Source organism: Haematobia irritans, chromosome 4 (assembly GCF_050003625.1).
Source record: "Haematobia irritans isolate KBUSLIRL chromosome 4, ASM5000362v1, whole genome shotgun sequence".
NCBI classification, from domain to species: Eukaryota; Metazoa; Arthropoda; class Insecta; order Diptera; family Muscidae; genus Haematobia; species Haematobia irritans.
The window spans coordinates 81982067-82004498 of NC_134400.1; the positions used below are offsets into that span (position 1 = coordinate 81982067).

At 32.0% G+C, this 22432-nt stretch overlaps 1 protein-coding gene across 3 annotated transcripts in view; it reads right to left on the minus strand.

Annotated features, from left to right (window-relative positions):
• Positions 1-18787, minus strand: part of Ank2 (Ankyrin 2) — a 104191-nt gene extending 85404 nt beyond the window's left edge. For all 3 annotated transcript variants that reach the window (XM_075303922.1, XM_075303921.1, XM_075303920.1), the window contains exons 1-5: positions 18629-18787; positions 17703-18544; positions 15495-17636; positions 14414-14521; positions 5916-5996 (exon numbers count right to left, since the gene is read on the minus strand). In XM_075303922.1, coding sequence (XP_075160037.1) covers positions 5916-5996; positions 14414-14521; positions 15495-17636; positions 17703-18544; positions 18629-18681 — 3226 coding nt within the window. In that variant the 5' untranslated portion in view covers positions 18682-18787. The remainder of the gene's footprint in view (positions 1-5915; positions 5997-14413; positions 14522-15494; positions 17637-17702; positions 18545-18628) is intronic.
• Positions 18788-22432: the final 3645 nt, after the last annotated feature.

Below are 22432 nucleotides of genomic sequence, written 5' to 3' on the forward strand. Positions count from 1 at the left end.
TTAGGTTGCCTAATAGCGACAAAAGTACATTAACTGAATGAACTAGCGGTATATAGTACAAAACAAAAGTTTTTTGAAAGTATAATTATGTAAACATGGATGTAGTAAGATGTCCTCCTATTTGGACATTGGTAGTCAATGTACCTAAATATATTTTTTTATATTCTTTGTTTTGTTTATTAGTATGAAAATAATAGTATGTAAAAACTGTTTGGAAATTAAGTAACATTATCGAAAAATATTTTTGGGATATTTTTTCAAAATATTAATAAGAACAAGTTGAAACCGCGACTCGCATAATCAATCTGATTTAAAAAATGTTATCCATGTTTTCCAGATTTTTTTAGTTTATATGCTATGTGCTATGTTCTCAACATTTACCCAGCAAAAAAGCGTCACCAAAAAAGTAATGAAAATGTTATTTTTGGATCCGGAAGTGGTGCGGCCATTTCAACAGCCGTTGCACTGACTTTTCATCACTTCTTTAGGTGTGATCCGAATTCAATCCTTTGGATGTAAATTAAAAAATTCTGTGATATTTTCTCAAATAAATATTTTTTATAGTTTTTTATAATTTTCAATGGATTCTAACGCTTGTCGGAAACGTTTGACCTCAAATATTTTCAAAAATTCACAATTTTTTCAGATTGGATTTAGCATTTTTTCGAAAAAATTTAAATGATTTGTACCATTTTGTGAATTCTTACTCTGTTTGCGACCTATTTGAAACAAAAAAAGTTAAAATTACCCATTAAAAGTATGAAAACACCAAGTTATAAAAAATTGAATTAAAAGAACTGGGTAGTTCAAATAAAGAACATCATTGGGAGAACTTCCAAATTTTGTTGCTGGGTACTCAATCTCCATCTCTTTAAACGATACACGATCTGATATGTAACCATTGATTGAATTGGTTGATTTCTAAATACAGCAATCCCTCGATTTACGTCGCCTCGGTTTACGTTGTTTCGATTTACGTCGTCAAATTTTTTGTTCCATCTAACTTTGATTTACGTCGCCATTCGATTTACGTCGTCGATTTTTTGCCAACTTTATCAGAAACGCCTTCCATAAGTGAAATAAGTACCAACGATGATGACATCGAAACATTTATTTCTGACATCGAAACATTTATTTCTGAAATTCGTCAAATTCTAATTAATATTGCACATATAACGCAATTGTCGAAGTGGCGAAGTATATTTTTATATGTGTACAACGTAACGGGGTTTCATTTGTTTATGAACTTAATTTTTAAACCCTGCTTATTTTTGATAACTTTTTATAAGGGATCTTGGGTATTAGATTGCTTATTATAACTCCTTGCGGTTTGAATTTGATGGAGTATGTATATTGTGCTTTCCAATCCGTTAACAAAAAATTACGATTTTCAGTCGAGTTCTTTAAAATCTCAAAGTCGTCGAAATATCCTATGGGATTTTCATGACCCTACACTGAAAAAACGGTAAACCCACCAGGAAGAAAACTTTTGGTTTATTTTAGAAATTTTAACAAAACAGTATTACAAACACTGGCATGACGTCGGTATCACAAAAATAAGTAAATATTTTTCGACAAATTCAAGAAAATGTATTAGTCATAATTATTTGTTTTTTTTTTCATTTTTTAAAGAAAATTTTGTACTTTGAAGGAAAAAATTGGAGTTCTAAATTGCAAGAATGTCTTTAGTGACATATGAAGTTCATGATGGACGCATTTGTAGTAAAAATTACTAATTTAAAGAAATAATGAACCATTTTGTGAGAAATACGAATTTAGTCAATCTTTATGCTTAATTTGTGTATAATTTTTTCCTGTTCATTTATGTTAACTAACGTACGCAAAAAATTATTAGAGTAAAGGAAACTTTCTCCAAACATAATAATTGCATGAACTAAAATAAAGTTAAATTGACTTTAGTGAAATAGAGAGTTCACTTTTGTTTGAGTGTATACAATTCCCTATAATTTCGTATTTTGCCATTCCATGTCAAAAAGAAACTTTGCAACCTTTAGCTACCTAGCAAAAAAAGCGTCGCTAAAAATGTAGTCAAAATGTTCCTGTTAGATCCGGAATGGGTGCAAAATTGGCGCAGAAGCTATGAATTCAACATGGGCTTATCATATGCGGATGTCCACCAACAACCCCCGCTGCACTGAATTTGCATCACTTCTTAAGGTGTGATCTGAATTAAAAATGTTTGTGATATTTTGCTAAATAAATAATTTTTATGATTTTTAAGCGCTTGCCTGAAACGTTTGACCCCAAATATTTTCAAAAATTCGCAATTTTTATACCCACCACCATAGAATGGTGATGGGGGTATAATAAGTTTGTCATTCCGTTTGTAACACATCGAAATATCGATTTCCGACTATATAAAGTATATATATTCTTGATCAGGGAGAAATTCTAAGACGATATAACGATGTCCGTCTGTCCGTCTGTCTGTCTGTTGTAATCACGCTACAGTCTTCAATAATGAAGCAATCGTGCTGAAATTTTGCACAAACTCGTCTTTTGTCTGCAGGCAGGTCAAGTTCGAAGATGGGCTATATCGGTCCAGGTTTTTATATAGTCCCCATATAAACCGACCTCCCGATTTGGGGTCTTGGGCTTATAGAAATCGTAGTTTTTATCCAATTTGCCTGAAATCTAGAGGTATTTTATGACCATAAAGAGGTGTGCCAAAAATGGTGAGTATCGGTCCATATTTTGGTATAGCCCCCATATAGACCGATCTCCCGATTTTACCTTGGGCTTATAGAAACCGCAGTTTTTATTCAATTTACCTGAAATTGGAAATCTAGAGGTATTGTAGGACCACAAATACGTGTGCCAAAAATTGTGAGTATCGGTCCATGTTTTGGTATAGCCCCCATATAAAACGACCTCCCGATTTTGGGTCTTGGGCTTATAGAAACCGTAGTTTCTATCCAATTTGTCTGAAATTGGATATCTAGAGGTATTTTAGGACCATAAGAGGTGTGCCGAAAATGGTGAGTATCGGTCCATATTTTGGAATAGCCCTCATATAGACCGATTTCCCGATTTTACTTCTTAGGCTTCTAGAATCCGAAGTTTTTATTTTATTTGCCTGAAATTGGAAATCTAGAGGTATTTTCGGGTCATAAAGAGGTGTGCCGAAAACGGTGAGTATCGGTCCATATTTTAGTATAGCCCCCATAAGAACGATCTCCCGATTTAACTCCTTGGGTTTCTAAAAACCGTAGTTTTTATCTGATTTGCCTGAAATTGTAAATATTCTGGTATTTTAGACTCACAAAAACGTGTATCGGATTAAGTTTTTATCGGTCCATTTGATAATGCCTCCATATAGACCGACTTCACTTCTTGACGGTGTAGAAGGCGCACTGATCATGAAAATTGCTTGAAACTCAATGTAAAATTTCCAGATTTTACTTCCACAGATTTAAGATTTCAAATTAAGACGTTATTTTATAATTTTCTTGCACACTTACAAGAGATGTTAATGATTCCTCTAAAACTCAAACAAAAATGGTTCTTATAAATCCAGAATCTGATATAGTCCTCATAGGTGAAATCTTTAAATTTATCTTCGGGAAGTGTCCTCAAGTCCTCAAGCCCTCCTGAAATTTCAAAGGAAACCCTAATATTTGGTTCATGGTGGTACACCCTTCTCTGGGTGTACTTTCAATAGTTTTATGTGCAAAGTGATCTAAAATCTATAATTCTTCGCATATAATATCTCGATTGTGTGTAGATAAAACTGTTAAGTCTTATTTTACAATTATTAATCGAGCTTTATGGACAGATTTAGATTAAGAAACATGATTAATAGAGTCATTGAAAAGAAAACGCCAGATACAATCTATACACTCCTGGACTGTACATGTTTCGATTCGGGCGAATGAATCTTTCCACAGCCTTTAGTATAGATCTGGCTGGGAGAGATAACTCAATTTTGGGCTCTTTATGCTAACTCCTTATGGAGAAAACATTTGGGAATTTTCCTTTTACAAATTGAATCATTTTTTCTCCCACTGTACATCATCTTTTGTCAAAATATCACAAAATTTCTTAATTCTCATCCAAAACTCTGAATTCGCATCACTCCTTAAGAAGTAATGCGAATTTAGTGCACCGGCTGTTGAAATGGTGGACATCCGTCCACCTGCGCCAATTTTGCACCACTTCCGGATCCAAAAAGATCATTTTCCACTTGTTTAGCGACGATTTTTTTGCTGGGAACTTCCATACAACATACAGTGAGAAAAAATACTGTACAAAGGATTTGTTTCAATTAAGAGTTATGCAGTTTTTCATTTTTGATTTTTTACCTTTAAATAGAATCTTAAATAGTTTATAGCAAAACCAAATAATGTTTAATAAAATCTTAGTTATAAAGGCTTAAATTTATTTACTGTCTATTTTATTGCTCACTGTATATTAAACAAACTTCAGCTTCAATCCTACTACTTATTTGTTTAAAGTTAATATAGCTTTTAAAAATTGTGATATTCCCCAAATTATAATTTTAAGGCCGGTACTATGCTTGGTGTTCTCAGCGATAATTAGCTTAATTTGGAGGTTATTTTTCTATAGTTTCTTTCGAACAAAAAATGTTCAATCAAATAGTAAGTAGAACCTTTTCCATCCAGTTTTTGATAAGATTCGACAAAAATAGGCTTGTCTTCATTCACTATTTATATTCACTGTCAACATCGAATATATTTTCGGAAATTTTGCATATTAATTGAATTATCTTGCAACAGACATAGGCGAAACGCTACTAAAACAGAATTGTTTTTGTTTTACAATTTTTTGAGTTTGACTATTTTCAGTCATTGTATTATAGTGTTATACGACACCATTTCCGACATTTTAACAAATCCCTCTTATGCCCATACCATGTTCCTCCCCTACGCACTATACTCCTTAACTATGATGTAATGCCGTCTTGACAGCGTAAAATTATTGTCTCTTTAGTAACTTCTCAATCCAATTATGAAATAGCATATGTATTGTTACGAAATAAGACAATGCTAATGGTAAATAGTAAGTTAATAACAAAACTAGCAAATTTTCATGTCACTATATAATTCATAATTTCCTATACTATATGGATAGTAAAAAAAATGGAATTATTAAGATTTTTTACAAGAATATTTGGGGGTAGTCACAACGTTCATGATCACTTATCCCTCAATACGATTAATATTCGGCGTTCAGTGTCATCTCAAACAGGCAGTGGTAAACAAAAATTATATTTACATCCTTCAGATCAGAATATAAAAATACCAGTATTTAAACAAATAAAAAAATAATTCTAATAGTTTTTGTAAAAATTAGTTATCGTTGTTTGGCAATTTTATTTAACGCCGTTGGTCAACTTCATTCGTTTCATCGTCAAAATGTCATTTAACTCAGAAAACTGACAGATCACCATCGTAAGCTTTCGATATACACACACCCATATTTAAGTTTAACGCAAAATTTTATTAAGATATACACAAGAACATATAGTTCTGTTTAATTTTTGATGTTTATGTTGTTAACTTTATTCTTCTATTTAGGGTTGTCTTTATGATATCATGGATGTTTGCAAATACACATAAAAAAGCCTTTGGACATTTCTGTTTAAAAAAACAAAATCCATAACAAATGAATAATCGAACAGAAAATATTATATTAAATAATCATATAAATTCAAAAAAAAAAAAAAACAACAACACTAAAATCAAACAACTGAAACCAAGTTAAAACTGATTAATCTTCTACATATAGCCAAAACTAAAATAATAATGTGATATTTTTAATTCTTTGAATAGGATTTATAAAAGTGGCAAACATAAATATGTATTTAAGTAGCTTTTCATATACATTTACTATATAGTAGGTAAAAAGGGGATAAAAGGAAAATATTTACTTACCAATTGTTGAAATGGTAGATATACGTTCAAATGTTGACTCGGTTGTTTTGTGTAGAGTTTTCACTGTATCTATCAGATTATCTGTAATGGGAAATATACAATGTGTGAGATGAGAGATAATAATGTTATGCAATGATGTTATATGGTAGAGCTCGACCGAAGCCGATTATTTTCCTCCAATTTGTAATTAAAGAAATTTGGTGTGTTTTAGTTCAATATTAGAATATTTTTTCAACAAATGCATAAATACAACAATAAAAGGTAATTCAGTCCAGTGGTTTGATACTATAATGACAAAAAATGATTTTTTATAATTTTTTTTTGTACTGGGAGTTTTGACCGAGACAAATTCAACACTTGGACAAATCAAAATCAAATAAATTATTCAAAAAGCTTCGGCTTCGGTTAATCGGCCTCTTGACGCCAAAGGCCGATTATCGATTTTTGGCCGAATGTCGAAGCCGAAGCCGATGCTTCGGTTGAGCTCTATTGTATGGTCACCCCAATGTAAATTTTAGATGCTGCAATGAATTAACGGAGTATGTATAAGAGAGCAAGCAAAAACACATTGACCAAATCGACCAATTTGTTAATGCAATTAAATTAACTTTAATTATCTTAATTAAGTTCAATTTAATTTATCTGAGTTCATCTCAATTAAATAAGATTAAACTAATTTATACTTTGCTTTGTATTAAATTATACTTGTTTCAACTTTATTTGGGTTTGTTTTCATATATGTATTTTTTTAAATTAATTTGACTTAATTTAGTTCAATTAAATGAGGTTAATTATTTTTAATCATTTAGTTTTATTACATTTTTTATTTAAACGATCTACGACCATTTCATGTAGCTCCGTTAGGCTTTAACTGCCAGTAAACACAAATTAAATTGCAAATATCTTCTTGCCCGTTAACTTTAACTGAAAATTTTTCAACAGTTAAGTTCCCAACTGGCATATGGAATATATATATATAGGGAAGATGACAGATATGTTCATAGAGCAGTTTAAAAGTTCATTAGCTAACGTAGCACTAATGGAGCTTCATGAATGGGGGTTAGTCCAATATAAATAATTTTTAAGCTAAAATTATTGTGATTTATTTACTACATTTTTGTATGGTCGAATTTATAATAGTTTAGATGAATTTAGTTTTGGTTTTAATTAGCTTTGTCCTATTTAGAATTTTTATGATAATTGCATTAGGTTTGGTTTACTTTAAGTTATTTTTATAAACTGTAAGTCCTAAATCAATAAAAGAATTTAACCCTCCAATGCCCACTCCCTCATTTTGGCGGCCTTCGTTAAAACGGGAAATTTTTAGTAAAACGCAACTAAAGAAACAACGGACAAAATAAAAACAAAGTTAAAACTTTGCAAAGGTTTTGCAGCATACACTGGATTTTACCGTAGAGATTTTTCTTGTTTACATTTCTTATTTTTGTATGGTAAACCTTGAATATTTTGTCCGCTACGAAAAATGGGGAATTGGATGGTTAATTTAAAATTTCAGTATTATTTACCCTTATCAATTAATTTACTTTTTAGTTATTTTAATTAATATTGATTTTAATGTAATTATTTCATATAACTAACTTATATTATTCAACCTTATTTGATTATTTTTTATATTGATTAACTAATTAGATAGATATTTTTTTGTATTATTTTAATCATTTTCATTTAATTCATGTTAACTGCAGTAATAGTAGTAATTTTTAAAAGTTTTTTTAATAATTATTGTTGTTTTTTATCTCAGCTTAAACTACAAGTGTAGCTTAGCCAACAGAGGAAAAGTATGCTTGTCAAATTTATTTGGACAAAGCCCTATAGACTGCAAGATGGTTGGATGTACAGCTGTTTCGGAATTACCACATTCCTCATCAGCATCCTCTACTTGCAGCAAAACTATCAACCAATTATCAGAATAAATTCGGGTAATTCACTCAACCCAAAGTGAACTACACTTGAACCCTCCGAAAAAAAGGTTTGATAGTTTTTTTAATAATTTAAATAATAATTTAGTATGAGAAACAAGTTAAAATAATTTAATTAATTGTTTTAAGACAATAGCTTTAGTTTCCTGTGCTTAATTTTATTTATTGTAATTATAATAAATTTGTAAATTAAATAAAAATAAATAAATTCAAGTAATTTTGTTTATCTTATGTTTTTTAGATTTTTTTTTTAATTTTATTTCTTTACTACTACATTCACATTAGTGTAATATCTTATTATTCGTTGAATTATGTGCTGATAAAACAATGGCCACGTGGCCTGGCAACGACAATGCCCAGTGACTAATTAAACAATTTGATAAACGATGGCAACACTATCCAATTTTCCGTCAAGGAATTTAATTTGGCGGGAGTTTTTCATCTGTTTTCTTCATGTCTTACCAAAGTCACTGTTGTGTTAACGAAAACTTAAATTTCCAAATTCAGACTAGACTTAAAGTAGAAATTATGATATTCCGAGTAAAACCCGTCTTTAAAATAAAGTATTGAAAGACATGTCCTATTTTTGAAAGCGTTTTCGCATACGTATTTTAAGGACATGCAAGTTTTCACTACAATATTTTTTCAGTGCAATTATAACTTAATTTTATTTCATTTTGACTTATAAAAGTAAGTAACAATTTGTAGTCAGGCTATATAACCAATGGTACATGAAACTATGATAACCAGAATTATTGGTTGTAGACTCCACATTATTACCGGTGTACAATCCTGTTTGTTTTTGTAATAAAGCATTCCCGGCAAAAAATGACTCATTCCTCAACAAGCTTTTGTAAATTTAACTACATTGCTAATTTTTGGTATTGTGTTGCTTACACACAGAAAGAGAGTAAACTGTTTTATGAGAAAAATAAACTACCTCGTACAAAAAATTGTGTTCCATTTTACGACAATTAAAAGCAAAAATGAACTAAAAATAAAAAAAACACACACACACACAAATAATTGGCTGCAACTCATTACCATACCACGCTTTAGTTCATTCTTACTATTTTTGCTTTAGTTAGCATATAACATTTTGTACGATCATTGAAATTTATACCCATGTTTAGTTCAAAAATTTTTGAGACATAAAGAAAATTTCATGAAGCTAAGAAAAGTTGCATAAAAAAATTTAAGATAAACTAAAACAAAATATTTTGTTTGCTATAAACTAAGTTAATTTAAGCATTCTTTTAAAAACAAATGCCCATATTCATAATAATTTACTGACAGTTTATCGAAGGAATTTCATAAAAAAATTTAAGATAAACTAAAACAAAATATTTTGTTTGCTATAAACTAAGTTAATTTAAGCATTCTTTTAAAAACAAATGCCCATATTCATAATAATTTACTGACAGTTTATCGAAGGAATTTGTATGGTACTAGTAGGTTTAAGGTTTACGTTAACTTTTATGAATATGGGGGAAATATTACGACGAACATTTTTCTCGGATTGCATTGTGGATTGAATTGTTCTCGATAGTAAATTGCTTTTTGACCATTACATATCTTGTTTTAGAAGACTCATCTCGTATAATAATGGGCATAATATAATTAATTAAATTAACAACAGCACTTTTCTTTGTTGTTTTTCGAAGCATTTGATGTTGGTTGCAGAGTTGTTATCAAAGATGCGATCCACAAGAAATTAAAACACAAGCCTAAATGCATGCTACTAAATTTGTCAGTAAAAAAACTACCGTAATAGTTAAAAATTCAAATGCGCCAAAATTTTATTATATTTTAAGCCGTCATATAAAAGCACACGACCCTGCTATGATAAATCCGATTGTCATTCATCTCACAGGCAAACACAGACATTCCCTTCGGACGACGCATTACCATGGAAACTAGAAATTCCCATGTACTGTAAATTCAAGTATATGCAACGTTTGTTCACATAAATAACGCGAACGGTATTTTAATCATATATCATGGAAAATCGGAGGAGAATTTTGAAAACTGTTTAGAAAATTGGAATTGTCTTCATTATACAGGCGAGCACGTTTATAACGTACCCCACGGGAGCCACCGTGGTGCAATGATTAGTATGCCCGCCTTGCATAAACAAGGTCGTGGGTTCGATTCCGAACACCAAAAAGTTTTTCAGCGGTGGATTATCCCACCTCAGTAATGCTGGTGACATTTCTGAAGGTTTCAAAGCTTCTCTAAGTGGTTTCACTGGAATGTGGAACGCCGTTCGGACTCGGCTATAAAAAGGAGGTCCCTTGTCATTGAGCTTAAGATGGAATCGGGCAGCACTCAGTGATAAGAGAGTAGTTCACCACTGTGGTATCACAATGGACTGAATAGTCTAAGTGAGCCTGATACATCGGGCTGCCACCTAACCTAACCTAACCTAACGTAACGCAGATACAAGAAAACACCGATTATAACGAAAAGTTTTTCAGGTCGAAAGGATTTTTCTAGAATTTCCCACATTTAAAATATGTGTAGTCCTTTTAACACATTTTAATTACCATATTTATAATACCAGATCTAGAGAAAACTAAACGGAAGTCTTTCAATTTCAAATGAATAACATATTATTAATGTCATCGAAATAAAGGAAGAGAAAATTGTGATTTGTGAATTTTAGATACCAAAGGCATTCAGTATGCACGTATATAAATATAGTACCATTATCCATTACTGTACTTATGAAGAACTAAAAATCCCGGTCCCTGGGAGTTCTTTATAACAATGTTCGAATATCTATATTCTTAAATTTACATAATTTTGCTTAACTCTCAATACAATTTAGTAGATACAAATGTAACAGAAAAATGCTAAATATGTACGATTATTTCACTACAAAAACCATGTTTTTGTTATACGTTAAACGAACGTCCACAAGGTAATATATGTAACGTTTCTTAAAATTATTTAATTTCGCTTAGGTCGCCATACAAATTAAAGGATTATAGCGTAACCGAAACACAACACAGAAAAAATGGAAAAAAGAATAATAAACAAGTATAGAAAGCCAAATGTGTTTTTTAGTGTGGATGTAAGAATGAATCTTTCGCTTTTCTTATACGAAATATTTTTCACTACCTACTGTAGTAATTCGCTATTAAGATTTAATTGCTTTAAAGTTTAATCTGCTTTTAAGTTTGAACTGTCACATACGCGAATGAAATATATTGATCTTGTGCTTGTTAAAGACATAAAAGTTGAATATGTTCATGTATTTTAGCAGTCATATGCAATGAAAAGGTTATTAACCTTTCGCGAATGATTATCAAGACGGGCGATGAATATATTAATGTTTCCGGGCAAATAACAAAAATAAAAACTGAAATATATATCAAATTTAATCTTCTAAAAAATGACGGAATTATGTAATTGCAATATGCCGCAGAGAGTTTCAATTAGCTGTATTAAAAAATTGCTGTTTTTCATATGTTTCGGTGGTAAAATTATATGTATGTTTAAAACTCAACATTTTAGCATATTATCTTTAAGTGTTAGCATATTATGTTCATAGGATAACATGTTTGGCACATTACATATTCCCAGCAAAAAAAGCGTCGCTAAAAAAGTAATGAAAATGTTCTTTTTGGATCCGGAAGTGGTGCAAAATTGACGCAGAAGCGATGAATTGAACGTGGGCTTGTCATAGGACGGAATTCCTCCATTTTAAAAGCCGTTGCACTAAATTTGCATCATTTCTTTAGGTGTGATCCGAATTCAATGTTTTGGATGTAAATTAAAAAATTCTGTGATATTTTGTCAACTAAATAATTTTTATAATTTTTAATGGATTCTAACGCTTGTCGAAAACGTTTGACCTCAAATATTTTAAAAAATTCACAATTTTTTCAGATTGGATTTAGCACTTTTTTCGACAAAATTTAAATGATTTGTACCATTTTATGAATTCTTACTCTTTTTTTATCCTATTTGAAACAAAAAAAGTTAAAATTAACCATTAAGAGTATGAAAAACCAAGTTAAAAAAATTTGACTTAAAAGAACTTCCTGGGTAGTTAAAATAAAGAACATCATTGGGAGTGCATCTTCTGGAAGTGCTTTTAAAGTTGTGCCTTTGGAAGAACTTCCAAATTTTTTTGCTGGGATTCTTAAATATGTGTCTGGATGCAACCATACATATGTTAATTTACAAATTTCGTATAAACATGCATATATACAGTATAAACATATATATCGGTAAACATATATAATTAAAACCAAGAGAGTTCACGTTAGCGAACTTTGAATTTCAGAACAAAAAATAGCCATATTCAAGAGTTTTACGCGTTTTACAGACGCTTCTCGAATAGATATATCTATGAAAGTTCAAATATCGCTCGATATTTGCACCTTACACCATTAGGCATAAATTTAACAATGGATCTGATTAATTTTGTCCTCATTTTTATACACAAGTTATAAGAAGTGCATGGGGGATAACAAACGTTCCCTAGAATACATCTATGGTTTGAATTTGGAAATTAATTTTTAGTAGTTACGCTAGACGTGGACTGTGTTCTAGATCATTGCATTTCTGCATTGATTTTGGACTGGGTCCATAACTAGCAACGCTTAGTAATTTAAGTACTAATTGTAAGAATAACATATTTGAGGCATGCTCTCATAATATGGAAGTGTCGGGAGCAAACACGAAAGCACATATGATAATAACATGAACATTTAAAAATGAAACCTGATGTTGTATAATACTCTATGTATAATATAATATAATAGTCTTAAGAATTTCCTGCTAACCTTTGATTGTATCATTTACATAAAAAAGACTAAATAAATACAATTTATAAATTTGTACAAGAGCGCCTAATCATATACTATATAAGAAAACTACCTCAATGATGTATTGTGCTGCCATCTATAATTTTAAAAATACCTCCGTCACTATACTATTGGATACTTTTAGGATTTAAAATGTTCGTACATCGAAACACGCCCTAAAAGTATTCTTTGTTTATTGATTATAATTGAATTGGTAGATACAAATATTTATTGTGAATGAAATGAAAGATCACCATCATAGACCAAGAAAATATAGAGACATACCTTGATAATTCACCATGATTTTGTTTATTTGCAGTGCGCAGTCATTCCACTCAATTGCGCAGTCAAGTGACTCAATTTCTTTTTTAAAAACGAGAATTACCGTACAAATCAGTGAATTTGCATTACAGAAAAGGTGTGGATGTATAGAATTTTATATGCTTTTACAATATTTGGTGTTTTATCAAGAAAACAAAGGAAAAACAACAAATTAAAGCCAAATTAAAAAATCACTCAATTGCAGACGAAAAAGAGCCATCTACGGTGTGCAGACAAACTACAGCGCTGTGAATTCACTTTCGTTGTCTATACCTTCCTTGGTCTATGTCACCATAGACAAAGAAATGTAGACATCATAGACCAAGAAAGTCATCTTGAGACGTGTATACACAATCGACCAATATACATAAGCATAGACCAAGATATGTATATACGTTCAAATCCATTCACAATTATTTTGTTTGTTTTCCGTGAACATCCGAAACATTGAATTCGTCTATACATTTTCTTGGTCTATGCATTTACAAAATTTGGTATTTACATAGACCATAGACCAAGAAAATATAAAGACATCGCTTGATAATTCACAATGATTTTGTTTATTTGCAGTGCGCAGTCATTCCACTCAATTGCGCAGTCAAGGGACTCAATTTATTTTTGGAAAACGAGAATTAGCGTACAAATCAGTCAATTTGCATTACAAAAAAGGTGTGGATGTATAGAATTTTATATGCTTATATTGTATATTTTATGTTCAAAAGAATAAAGGAAAGAAAACAAATTAAAGAAAAATTTAAAAATCACTCATTTGCAGACGAAATAGTGCCATCTACGGTGTGCAGACAAACTACAGCGCTGCGAATGGACTTGAGACGTCTATATCATTCTTGGTCTGTGCTATTTCCTGCTCCTCATTTATTTTTATTTTAATAAAACAACCTAGTGCCGTCAATGGTATGGTCTCACTACACCCTGGGCGCAACGATGTTTTGGATAGTTTATACAAATATAGAAAACACGCCTACCATGGATTTAAGAATTGAGTATCGTTGGGTTAATTTTTATGATTGATGTGTTAGAAGATTTATTGGAAAGCGAACGATGAATGTAAAGGAATTGTGAAGAAATCAGTTTACTTCGACATTTTTGTTTGAATATTTATTTCGATACTTTATTATTCACAATTATCTCGGCAATCTATAAAAGGAGTTCACGATGTTTGAATGTGCTTCATTGGCAACGTAGCTTTCGCCCCTCGCCCTCCCGTTTGTTTATACGAATACTGCTATTGTAAATTTTAAAATAATTCAAATTTCAACAACCATACTAACGATGCCTCTTTAATCCAAAGAGGTGTAGCATATGTATCATCGAGAATTCCCTTAATTGCGTATGTTGTATTTAGCTAATAAAGGTGGGTGACACACAAAAGAAAAGCACGTATTTTACTTATGTTCACCTTCGTCAATTGTTGGTTTTTGTGTTCCTTCGGTATATTCACGTTTGTCCTGCTGTTTCGTATCGATTGGTGTTGGTGGCGGCGTCTGGGAATGGGGAATATCGCTCTCTAGACACGAGTAAAAATAGAATAGAAAAAAATAATAAGTTAAGATGAGATTATTTGTAATTAGTTAGGAGTCGGTTACACTTTCGCATAATTGGAGCTAAATGTCGATGTGACATGCAATGTTGCCATGTTGGGGATTTCCCCCAAAATATACCTATGACTTTTTATGGGGGTATTTTTGGGGAGAAAAAATAAATTTTATGTTTCAATTATTTAACAATTTTTTTTTTGAATTGTTTTTCTATTACGACTTGGTGGTGGTAAAGATTTTATCTGGCTATCTTTATACATTTCTATTAGAATTACAGAAAAACATTAACTGGTAAGTATAATTATTCTCGCTGTTCTGGTTTACGAATTCGCAGAAGTCAAAATTTTACTCAACCTTTACTTTCCCATGAAGTTTTTACACATAGGTCTTAAATAACGAATTTAATTGAAAACATTGTTGGTAAAAAAAAGTTGTTGACAATTCAAAATGCCTTCTATTTCCGGCAGACTGTTTATATATGTACAAACCATGACGTACATTGGAGTAAAAATCATATTCTTTATGTATTATCTACTCTATTTTTATAACGAAATGTGAAAATAAAAAAAATATTGAATTTAATTCTGAGATAACATTACCATCCAATAAATCTTGCGAATTGTTAGTATTATAATATTAGCGAGATTGGATTATACTTTTTGATGACCAGGTTTTTTACCCAAATTTTACTTTCAAACTTTGAAATATATATTTCAATAAAAACCACACAAAGTAAAAATTCGAAAGTTAACTAAACAACAACATCTGGAAGTATTTTATGAGTTTGATATTCATTTAGAGAAATAATAAACATGCAATTGCATTGGAATAAGATCGGCCTATAAATTAAATCAATTATAGATTAGTAGTTTGTGAAATACTATAACGACCGACTCCATGTTTTTAAACGATATTTTTAAGTCACTTATCTATTCTTTTTACCTTTCAATTTAATTTCCTCTGATATTTCAATCAAGCCTTCACTCATTTTCTTGGTAATGGTATCTTCAAGCGATTTGCAAAACTCGGCGTCCGTCAGCGATGCGCGGGGATCGGTAGAAAATTCTGTAACAGTAGTTTTTACGTGAATTGGGCCAGATTGTTCGAAACCGAGAAATTCTTGAGTAAGATTTTTCACAGTAGTAGGGGTAATATCGGACTTTGTTATAGGGGCAGCAATTTCAATACCATCGCCTAAAATCCGCTTGCCCTCGTCGTTAATGGCATGCTTCGCAGATGATAATGTATCGCTAGAACTCGATATGACAGATTCGACAACCGGCGGGAATGTAATGGTCTCAACTGTCGTTTTTTCAATAGATTTCGTTTCTTCCTGCAAACCGGTTCGAGGCATGGGTTGTTGTGATCCTTGTTCCATTGATAAGAAGTCTTTTGTTACTTTTCTTGCATCGGCCACAATGGATTTCATTTCTTCCAATTTATCTAATGAATCATTGAATGTTTGCTCACTAGTTGATACCGATTTCCTAGGTGCAGCTTCCGGAGCTTTGGCATCCTCTATATCAACTGCTTGTTTTGTAGACATTACTTTTGGCTCAAGACCGTATGTTACTTTTTTGGCTTCAAAATTGGCAATTGTTTCATCAATATTCTCTGAAACAATAGCACGTTCCTTGTCAATCTTGGATTGGATATCGTCAAGTTTGGCTTCAGATCTGTCGGAGAATGATTTTATAGTTTCGGCTACATTGCTGGCTCCCGTTTTTATGGCTGTCTTTGCGTCATCGACTTTTAATGGTTCCGAAAAGGTTTTTATAGACTCAGAGACTGATTTTGTCTCAGTGATTATGAAATCCTGAACATCGCCAATTTTTTCTTTGGTTTCAGATTTTATATCCATAGCGATTTTTTCTATGTCTTCCGATTTATCTTTAACTTCTGTAGTCACTGTTTCTTTCGCGCTTCCGAACATACCTCCCAATTTACCTAGTCCAGTGACTAATTCGTCTTGAACTTTGGCAGAAACACTTTTCACAGAGTCAGCTGTTCTGGAAGACTCTCTGTCAAATGTTTCTTTCGCTTGGTCAATCCCATCGTTAGCTTCATTTAATTTGGGGTCCGCGAAAGTTTTGATTTTGTCTTTCACAGATTCACTTTCAGTTATTATAAATTGTTTTGTTTCGTCAGCTTTGGTGTCGGAGAAAGACTTGAATGAATCGACAGCCGCTCTTTTATCTGCTAGCATAGCATCTTGTATGTGAATTGCGGAATCATGTATATCATGGGAAAGTGTCTTCGCCGATTCGGAAACAAAGCCATTTTCAGATTTTGGTTTTTCAAATGACGAAATTATGCTTTCGACCTTTTTCGAAGCGGTATCGACAGTCTCGCTAACTATTCCTTGAGCAGCCTCCACTAACTGTTCGCTCATCTTGCTGTCGTCATGTTTCTCTTTCATTTCTCCCATAAATTTTTCAGGCACTGCGGTGGTGGTGGTTGTTTGTGATGGCAATTGTGTATATTTTTCAAATGCTAAAAAGTCTTGTGTTAATTGTTTGGTACCGGACGCCAATGAAGGCTTTTCAAATTTCAACGAGTCGATAATTTTGCTTGGCATCTCAACACTGCTTAAATCTTTGACAATTTTCGAGTTGTCTACTTCTTCGGAACTCAACGACTTCTGTTGGCTGGAAGTGTCGTCATCTTCTTCCGAACTTCGACTCGAAGTTTTAAATTTATGCGTTAGCTCTTTATCGAAATCACTTTTACTTATTTCGCTGGAATCCATTTTTCCCATTTTCATTTTAATAACTTGCTCGGGAACTACGGCAGACTTAACAATGTTATCTGCCGGCAACTGCATCATGATTTCCGACTCGTGAATGGCTTTCTTGTCATCAATCAAACTTTTTCGCTTGATCTCGGTTATTTCGCGGGAGATTTCCTTTTTTTGCGATGAAGCAGGTATTTGACGTTCCACAGAGAGCCGTTTCACAATTTTTTCACGCCTCTCCGCTACAGAGCGCTTGGCACACTCTTCATCGGATTCGGACTCCTCGATTTCTTTTTCTTCAGCCGAATATTTCACCTCTTCGCGCTCATGAATTTGTTGTATACGTTTGCCTTAGGATGAATAAATAAGAACATGATAAAGTAAATGAATTTTTTAATGTTAAAAAAAAAACTTACTTTCTTGGCGCACAAGCTCTTCTACGGATTCTGAGTTTTTCATGATGTCCGTGTCATCGAAATCGCGAGAATGCGACAACCTTCCACTTTTACACTTGCTCATTATGTCATCGCGACCAATATTCTTAAGAGCTTGCTCCAGGGATGGTAAATCATAATTTGGTTTATCCTTATAGAGGCGAATCATACTTTGTGCTTGACGGGCAATACTATCGCTATTTTGGTTTATAATTTCATCGATTTCCTCGGTCGATATACCGATTTCCGTGGCCAATTGGATCCAGTCTTTGCCTAAGAGATTCGAAAGATCCACAATTCTAATATCTCCAATATAATGGTCATTCTGATGTTTGCTGAAGTTCAAGAGGGAACTGCGGTATGTTGTCGGCGTTATCTTATCGGAGAACGCTGTTATGGAATCAGGGATGACAGTTTCCGGCAATACAATATTCAATATGCAGATTGGCTGCTGCGGCGGTTCACCTTTGGCTACCTTGGGCTCCTTCATAAACAGGGTGCGTCCCACAATATCAGCATGCTGATCTTTAACACGCACCGTAAATGGAAGTCGATTTTCCCTGAATGCCTTAAATGGTAATTGCAGCTGTTCACCCGATTTTGTTACGGGTACCAAATTACCAGCCATTTCGATGTACTGGGGTTTCCCCTCTAGCACTTCGACATCTCGGCTTTTTGCCACTTGTGTATACAATTCCATCTTCTCCAGCGTTTTATCTTCGCGATCGTCGGTCATGCAGAATACTCGCAGGCGGGCTTCATATGGTTCGACTTTTTTGGCAAACACTACAAATTTAGCTATGAAAGGTACATGAATGACTTCCCTATTAAGATGCAATATGGGAGAAGGGGAGTTATGTTAAATGAACTTGTCTTACTATTATGTATTTGTATAAAATGTTGCATACTTGTATAATTCAGTAGCCATCTTTGTGGCATCACTAATGTTACGACAATCCATAAGCCAAAATCTAGCCGATACGGTGGTGGTGAACGAAACGCAATCGTTGACAAATGTTAATGGGGTAGAGCCAGTTACGTCTTCCCATTGAGCCCGCGAAGGACCACCTGTTTAAAGAGGAACATTATAAAAATACAATTACATTATTCTTACAATGGTTACTACTTTAGTTTAGTTTAATAGTGTTTTTTAAGTATGTAATTGCATATAGGTTTATATATATTTTGATTTTATAAAATAAAAATAATAATAATAAAAAAAAAAATAATAAATACGATTTAATGATTTTTTTTTGGGGGTTCTTAACGTGTGTGGTCAGATCGAAACCAATTTACATAAAATAATTAGAACTAATTTTCGGCAAAAAACAATATACAACTAAAGAAAGTCCAAGCAAAATAAAACTATTTTCTAAAAAATAATGAAAAACGAAACATTTTCTAGAAAAACACAGGAAAAAACTATGTAAAAAATAAATTAATATATAAATAATCTACTCTATGTCGATATTGATTATGAAATTTGTGGCGATTATGTGTATATCTAATTATGGTTACTTGCATTATTGTGTCTTTCTACTTGAATTTTGACAAAAATTAAAATAAATTCAAAGGCAAATAAAAATAAATGATGACCTATCCAGCAAACAATTTCCTATGAGTTGTGACTTTTTATGCATCTTCAGTAATGCGATATTATATAACGTTCCTAGGAGGTAAACAGTGCTATTTTAGCCTTTTAATAAAATGGTGTCAAATAGTAGAAAAACAATAACAAATACGAAGAACGTAAAATTATAAAGCTACCAAAAGCCCTTTGGCTTTTTAGCTTCTAAATCAGCAAAAATATTTTACCTAAAAACGATTATCATCTAGAGGCTATTGGGAATCTAGAAAAATATTGTAGTTTGCAATTCATAATTAAATTTTAACTGCAGTTTAGTTCATCGGCTTTACAGCAGTTCAGTTCAATTCTGGAGAAATAAATCGATTTGAAGTCCATGGTACTATTTCAAAATAAATAGCAATTTTACTAAACAATGTTATCTACTATTGTAGAAAATTTCTATTAACGTTTATCACAAACAATTTACATACCATTTTGTTCTAATTTATAAAAGTGTATGGTGTTTTCGTACAGTGTAGGCAAATGTCAAGTTTTACTACCAAAAAGTTTATTTTTGTTTGATACCGAATAGACAAATGTTCCTTAATTATAAACTCGCCTGGTTTAGTAGAAACTTAAACTTTGTGAAATTATAGAATTGCTCCTTTAGAGTTCATGGAACTACGATTGGAACGGCATGGTGATCAGCATTGAAAAACTGAATTTGATAACTGTTACAAGCACATACTTTTTGCAAGTATTTGTCATTTTACCAAAAAAAAAAAAATAATCCTGTTTTTTTATTACTACAGTACATAGTTGTATTTGCTACATAACAGTTATATAGAATTTTCAAGTAAAACTAAATTAATGAAAAAAACTGCATATTTTTAATTGAACTAAAAAATAGTATTTGTCCACATTGAAAGAAGTTTTCTTTTCACAGGAACGAAATTTTAGACAAGCAAAGTTTTTTTACGCTTAATTTTTTCTTTAACGGCAAATAAAAAGCATTAAAGATAATCGTTGAGTCGTTTGTCATAAATTCGGATATATTTTCTCTTACAGAAAATATGTACTTTACCTTAAAAGGGAATTTCGTTTGTCTAAAATTTCATCTGGAGAAAAGTATTTTTTCTTCGGGTGCACGATCTCAAAATTTACAATATTTTTCTGCGTAATTTTAAAAAGTATTCAATTCCATATTGAAAATAATTTAACGGTTTATCAATGGAATTCATAGAGGAAAAATAGGTTTTATTTTTTTTTATTTGAACTTGTTTGAATATAGAGGTGCCACTGTATTGACATTTCAAATACACAAAAGCAAGCAAAAAGGTATATTCGTTCGTCGTGGGGAAATGTTTTTCATATAAGAGCTTAACATGGTTATGGCTACACCACTAAATCACTCAAATACATTTAGTCGTTTAGTGTAAACATGATAATCTTTTAGATTTTTAAATATACGAGGGCAGTTCGGAAACGTCTTAGCCTAGCACAAAAATCGCGGTATAAACAGAAAAAAGTTAAGTGTTTTGGAAACTTCCATATCTGTTATGAACACATGTTAAATTTTGTTTCGATCTGGCAATTCCTTCATATAGAAACAGGTGTTCAAAAAAGACGCATCCGCAATTTTTTACAATGGAAAAATTGGAAATGCGTGCTGTCATTAAATATTTACATAAAAAGGTTTATCGGGACAAGAAATTCATAATGATATGGTGAATGTGTGATGTGAAAGTGCTCCTTCATATGCAACAGTAAAAAATTGGGTTGCTGAATTTAAACGTGGTCGTACAAGCAAGATGAACCACGTAGTGGACGTCCAAAAACAGCAACAACAACAGAAATTGTAGCCAAAGTGCATGATATGGTATTAAATGATCGACGAATAAAAGTGCGTGAAATTGCTAATATCATGGGCATCTCAAATGATCGAGTCCATTTAATTTTGCATGAAGAACTACAGATGAAAAAGCCTTCTGCAAGATGGGTGCCGGATTTGTTAACAGTCGATCAAAAACGCATAAGAATGAACAAGCTTGTTTGGATCGCTTTAAGCGAAATAAAATGGATTTTAAGCGTCGTTTCATAACTGTTGGTGAGACATGGATCCACCACTATACTCCAGAGACAAAATAACAATCCAAACAATGGACTGAAGCTGGAGGAAGTGCCCCAAAGAAGGCATAAACAATTAAATCGGCTGGTAAGGTTATGGCAACGGTTTTTTGGGACTTCAAATGTATTTTATCTGCAAAAGGGTAAAACAATAAATTCAGAGTACTATTTCAACCTTTTGGATCAATTAAATGTACAAATTCGAGAAAAACGTCCTGGCTTACAACACAAAAAATAATTTTTCATCAAGACAACGCACCAGCGCACAAGAGTGTTTTAACAATGGCTAAAATCAACGAATTAAAGTACGAGTTGCTTGACCACCCACTTTATTCTCCTGATTTAGCTCCCAGTGACTTTTACTTGTTCCCAAATCTAAAAACATTGCTTGCTGGCAAGCGTTTTACCTCAAATGAAGATGCAATTACAGTTGTAAACCACTATTTTGAAGACCTTGAAGAAAACTATTTTAGTTAGAATTGTTAGAAAAGAGTTGGACTAAGTGTATTGAAGTTTCAGGAGATTATATTGAAAAATAAAAACATTTTTGAAAAAATAACTATTCCCTTTCATTGATAGCCTAAGAAGTTTCCGAACCGCCATCGTAGTACACATCTACACAAAAAAAATACTTTCTTCCGGAACAAAATTTTAAACCAACAAAATTCATTTTTCTCAAAAAGCATTTCTTTTACACGCAAAACAAAAAACAAAACGTTTGGAAGACGCGTACCGAAAACGTTTTTCTTTTGTTAGAGTTTTTTGAATTTCTTCGAAAATTTTAAACTTTTGTCACCAAAAAAATCGTTTGTTACAACATTTTTTTTTTTCAAAAAAAAAAATTATTTTTGAACCTGTGTTGTTGGTCCATTTCGTTTATATCAAGTACTGTTCTTTTCTGACTTGAAGTCTTTAACATTTTACACATTTTACAGTTTCATAGTAAAAATTTAATCTAGTAGTATGTAATGTGGAACATCTTTTCGGAGTCTTCCGAACATATCTGGAATATATTAAA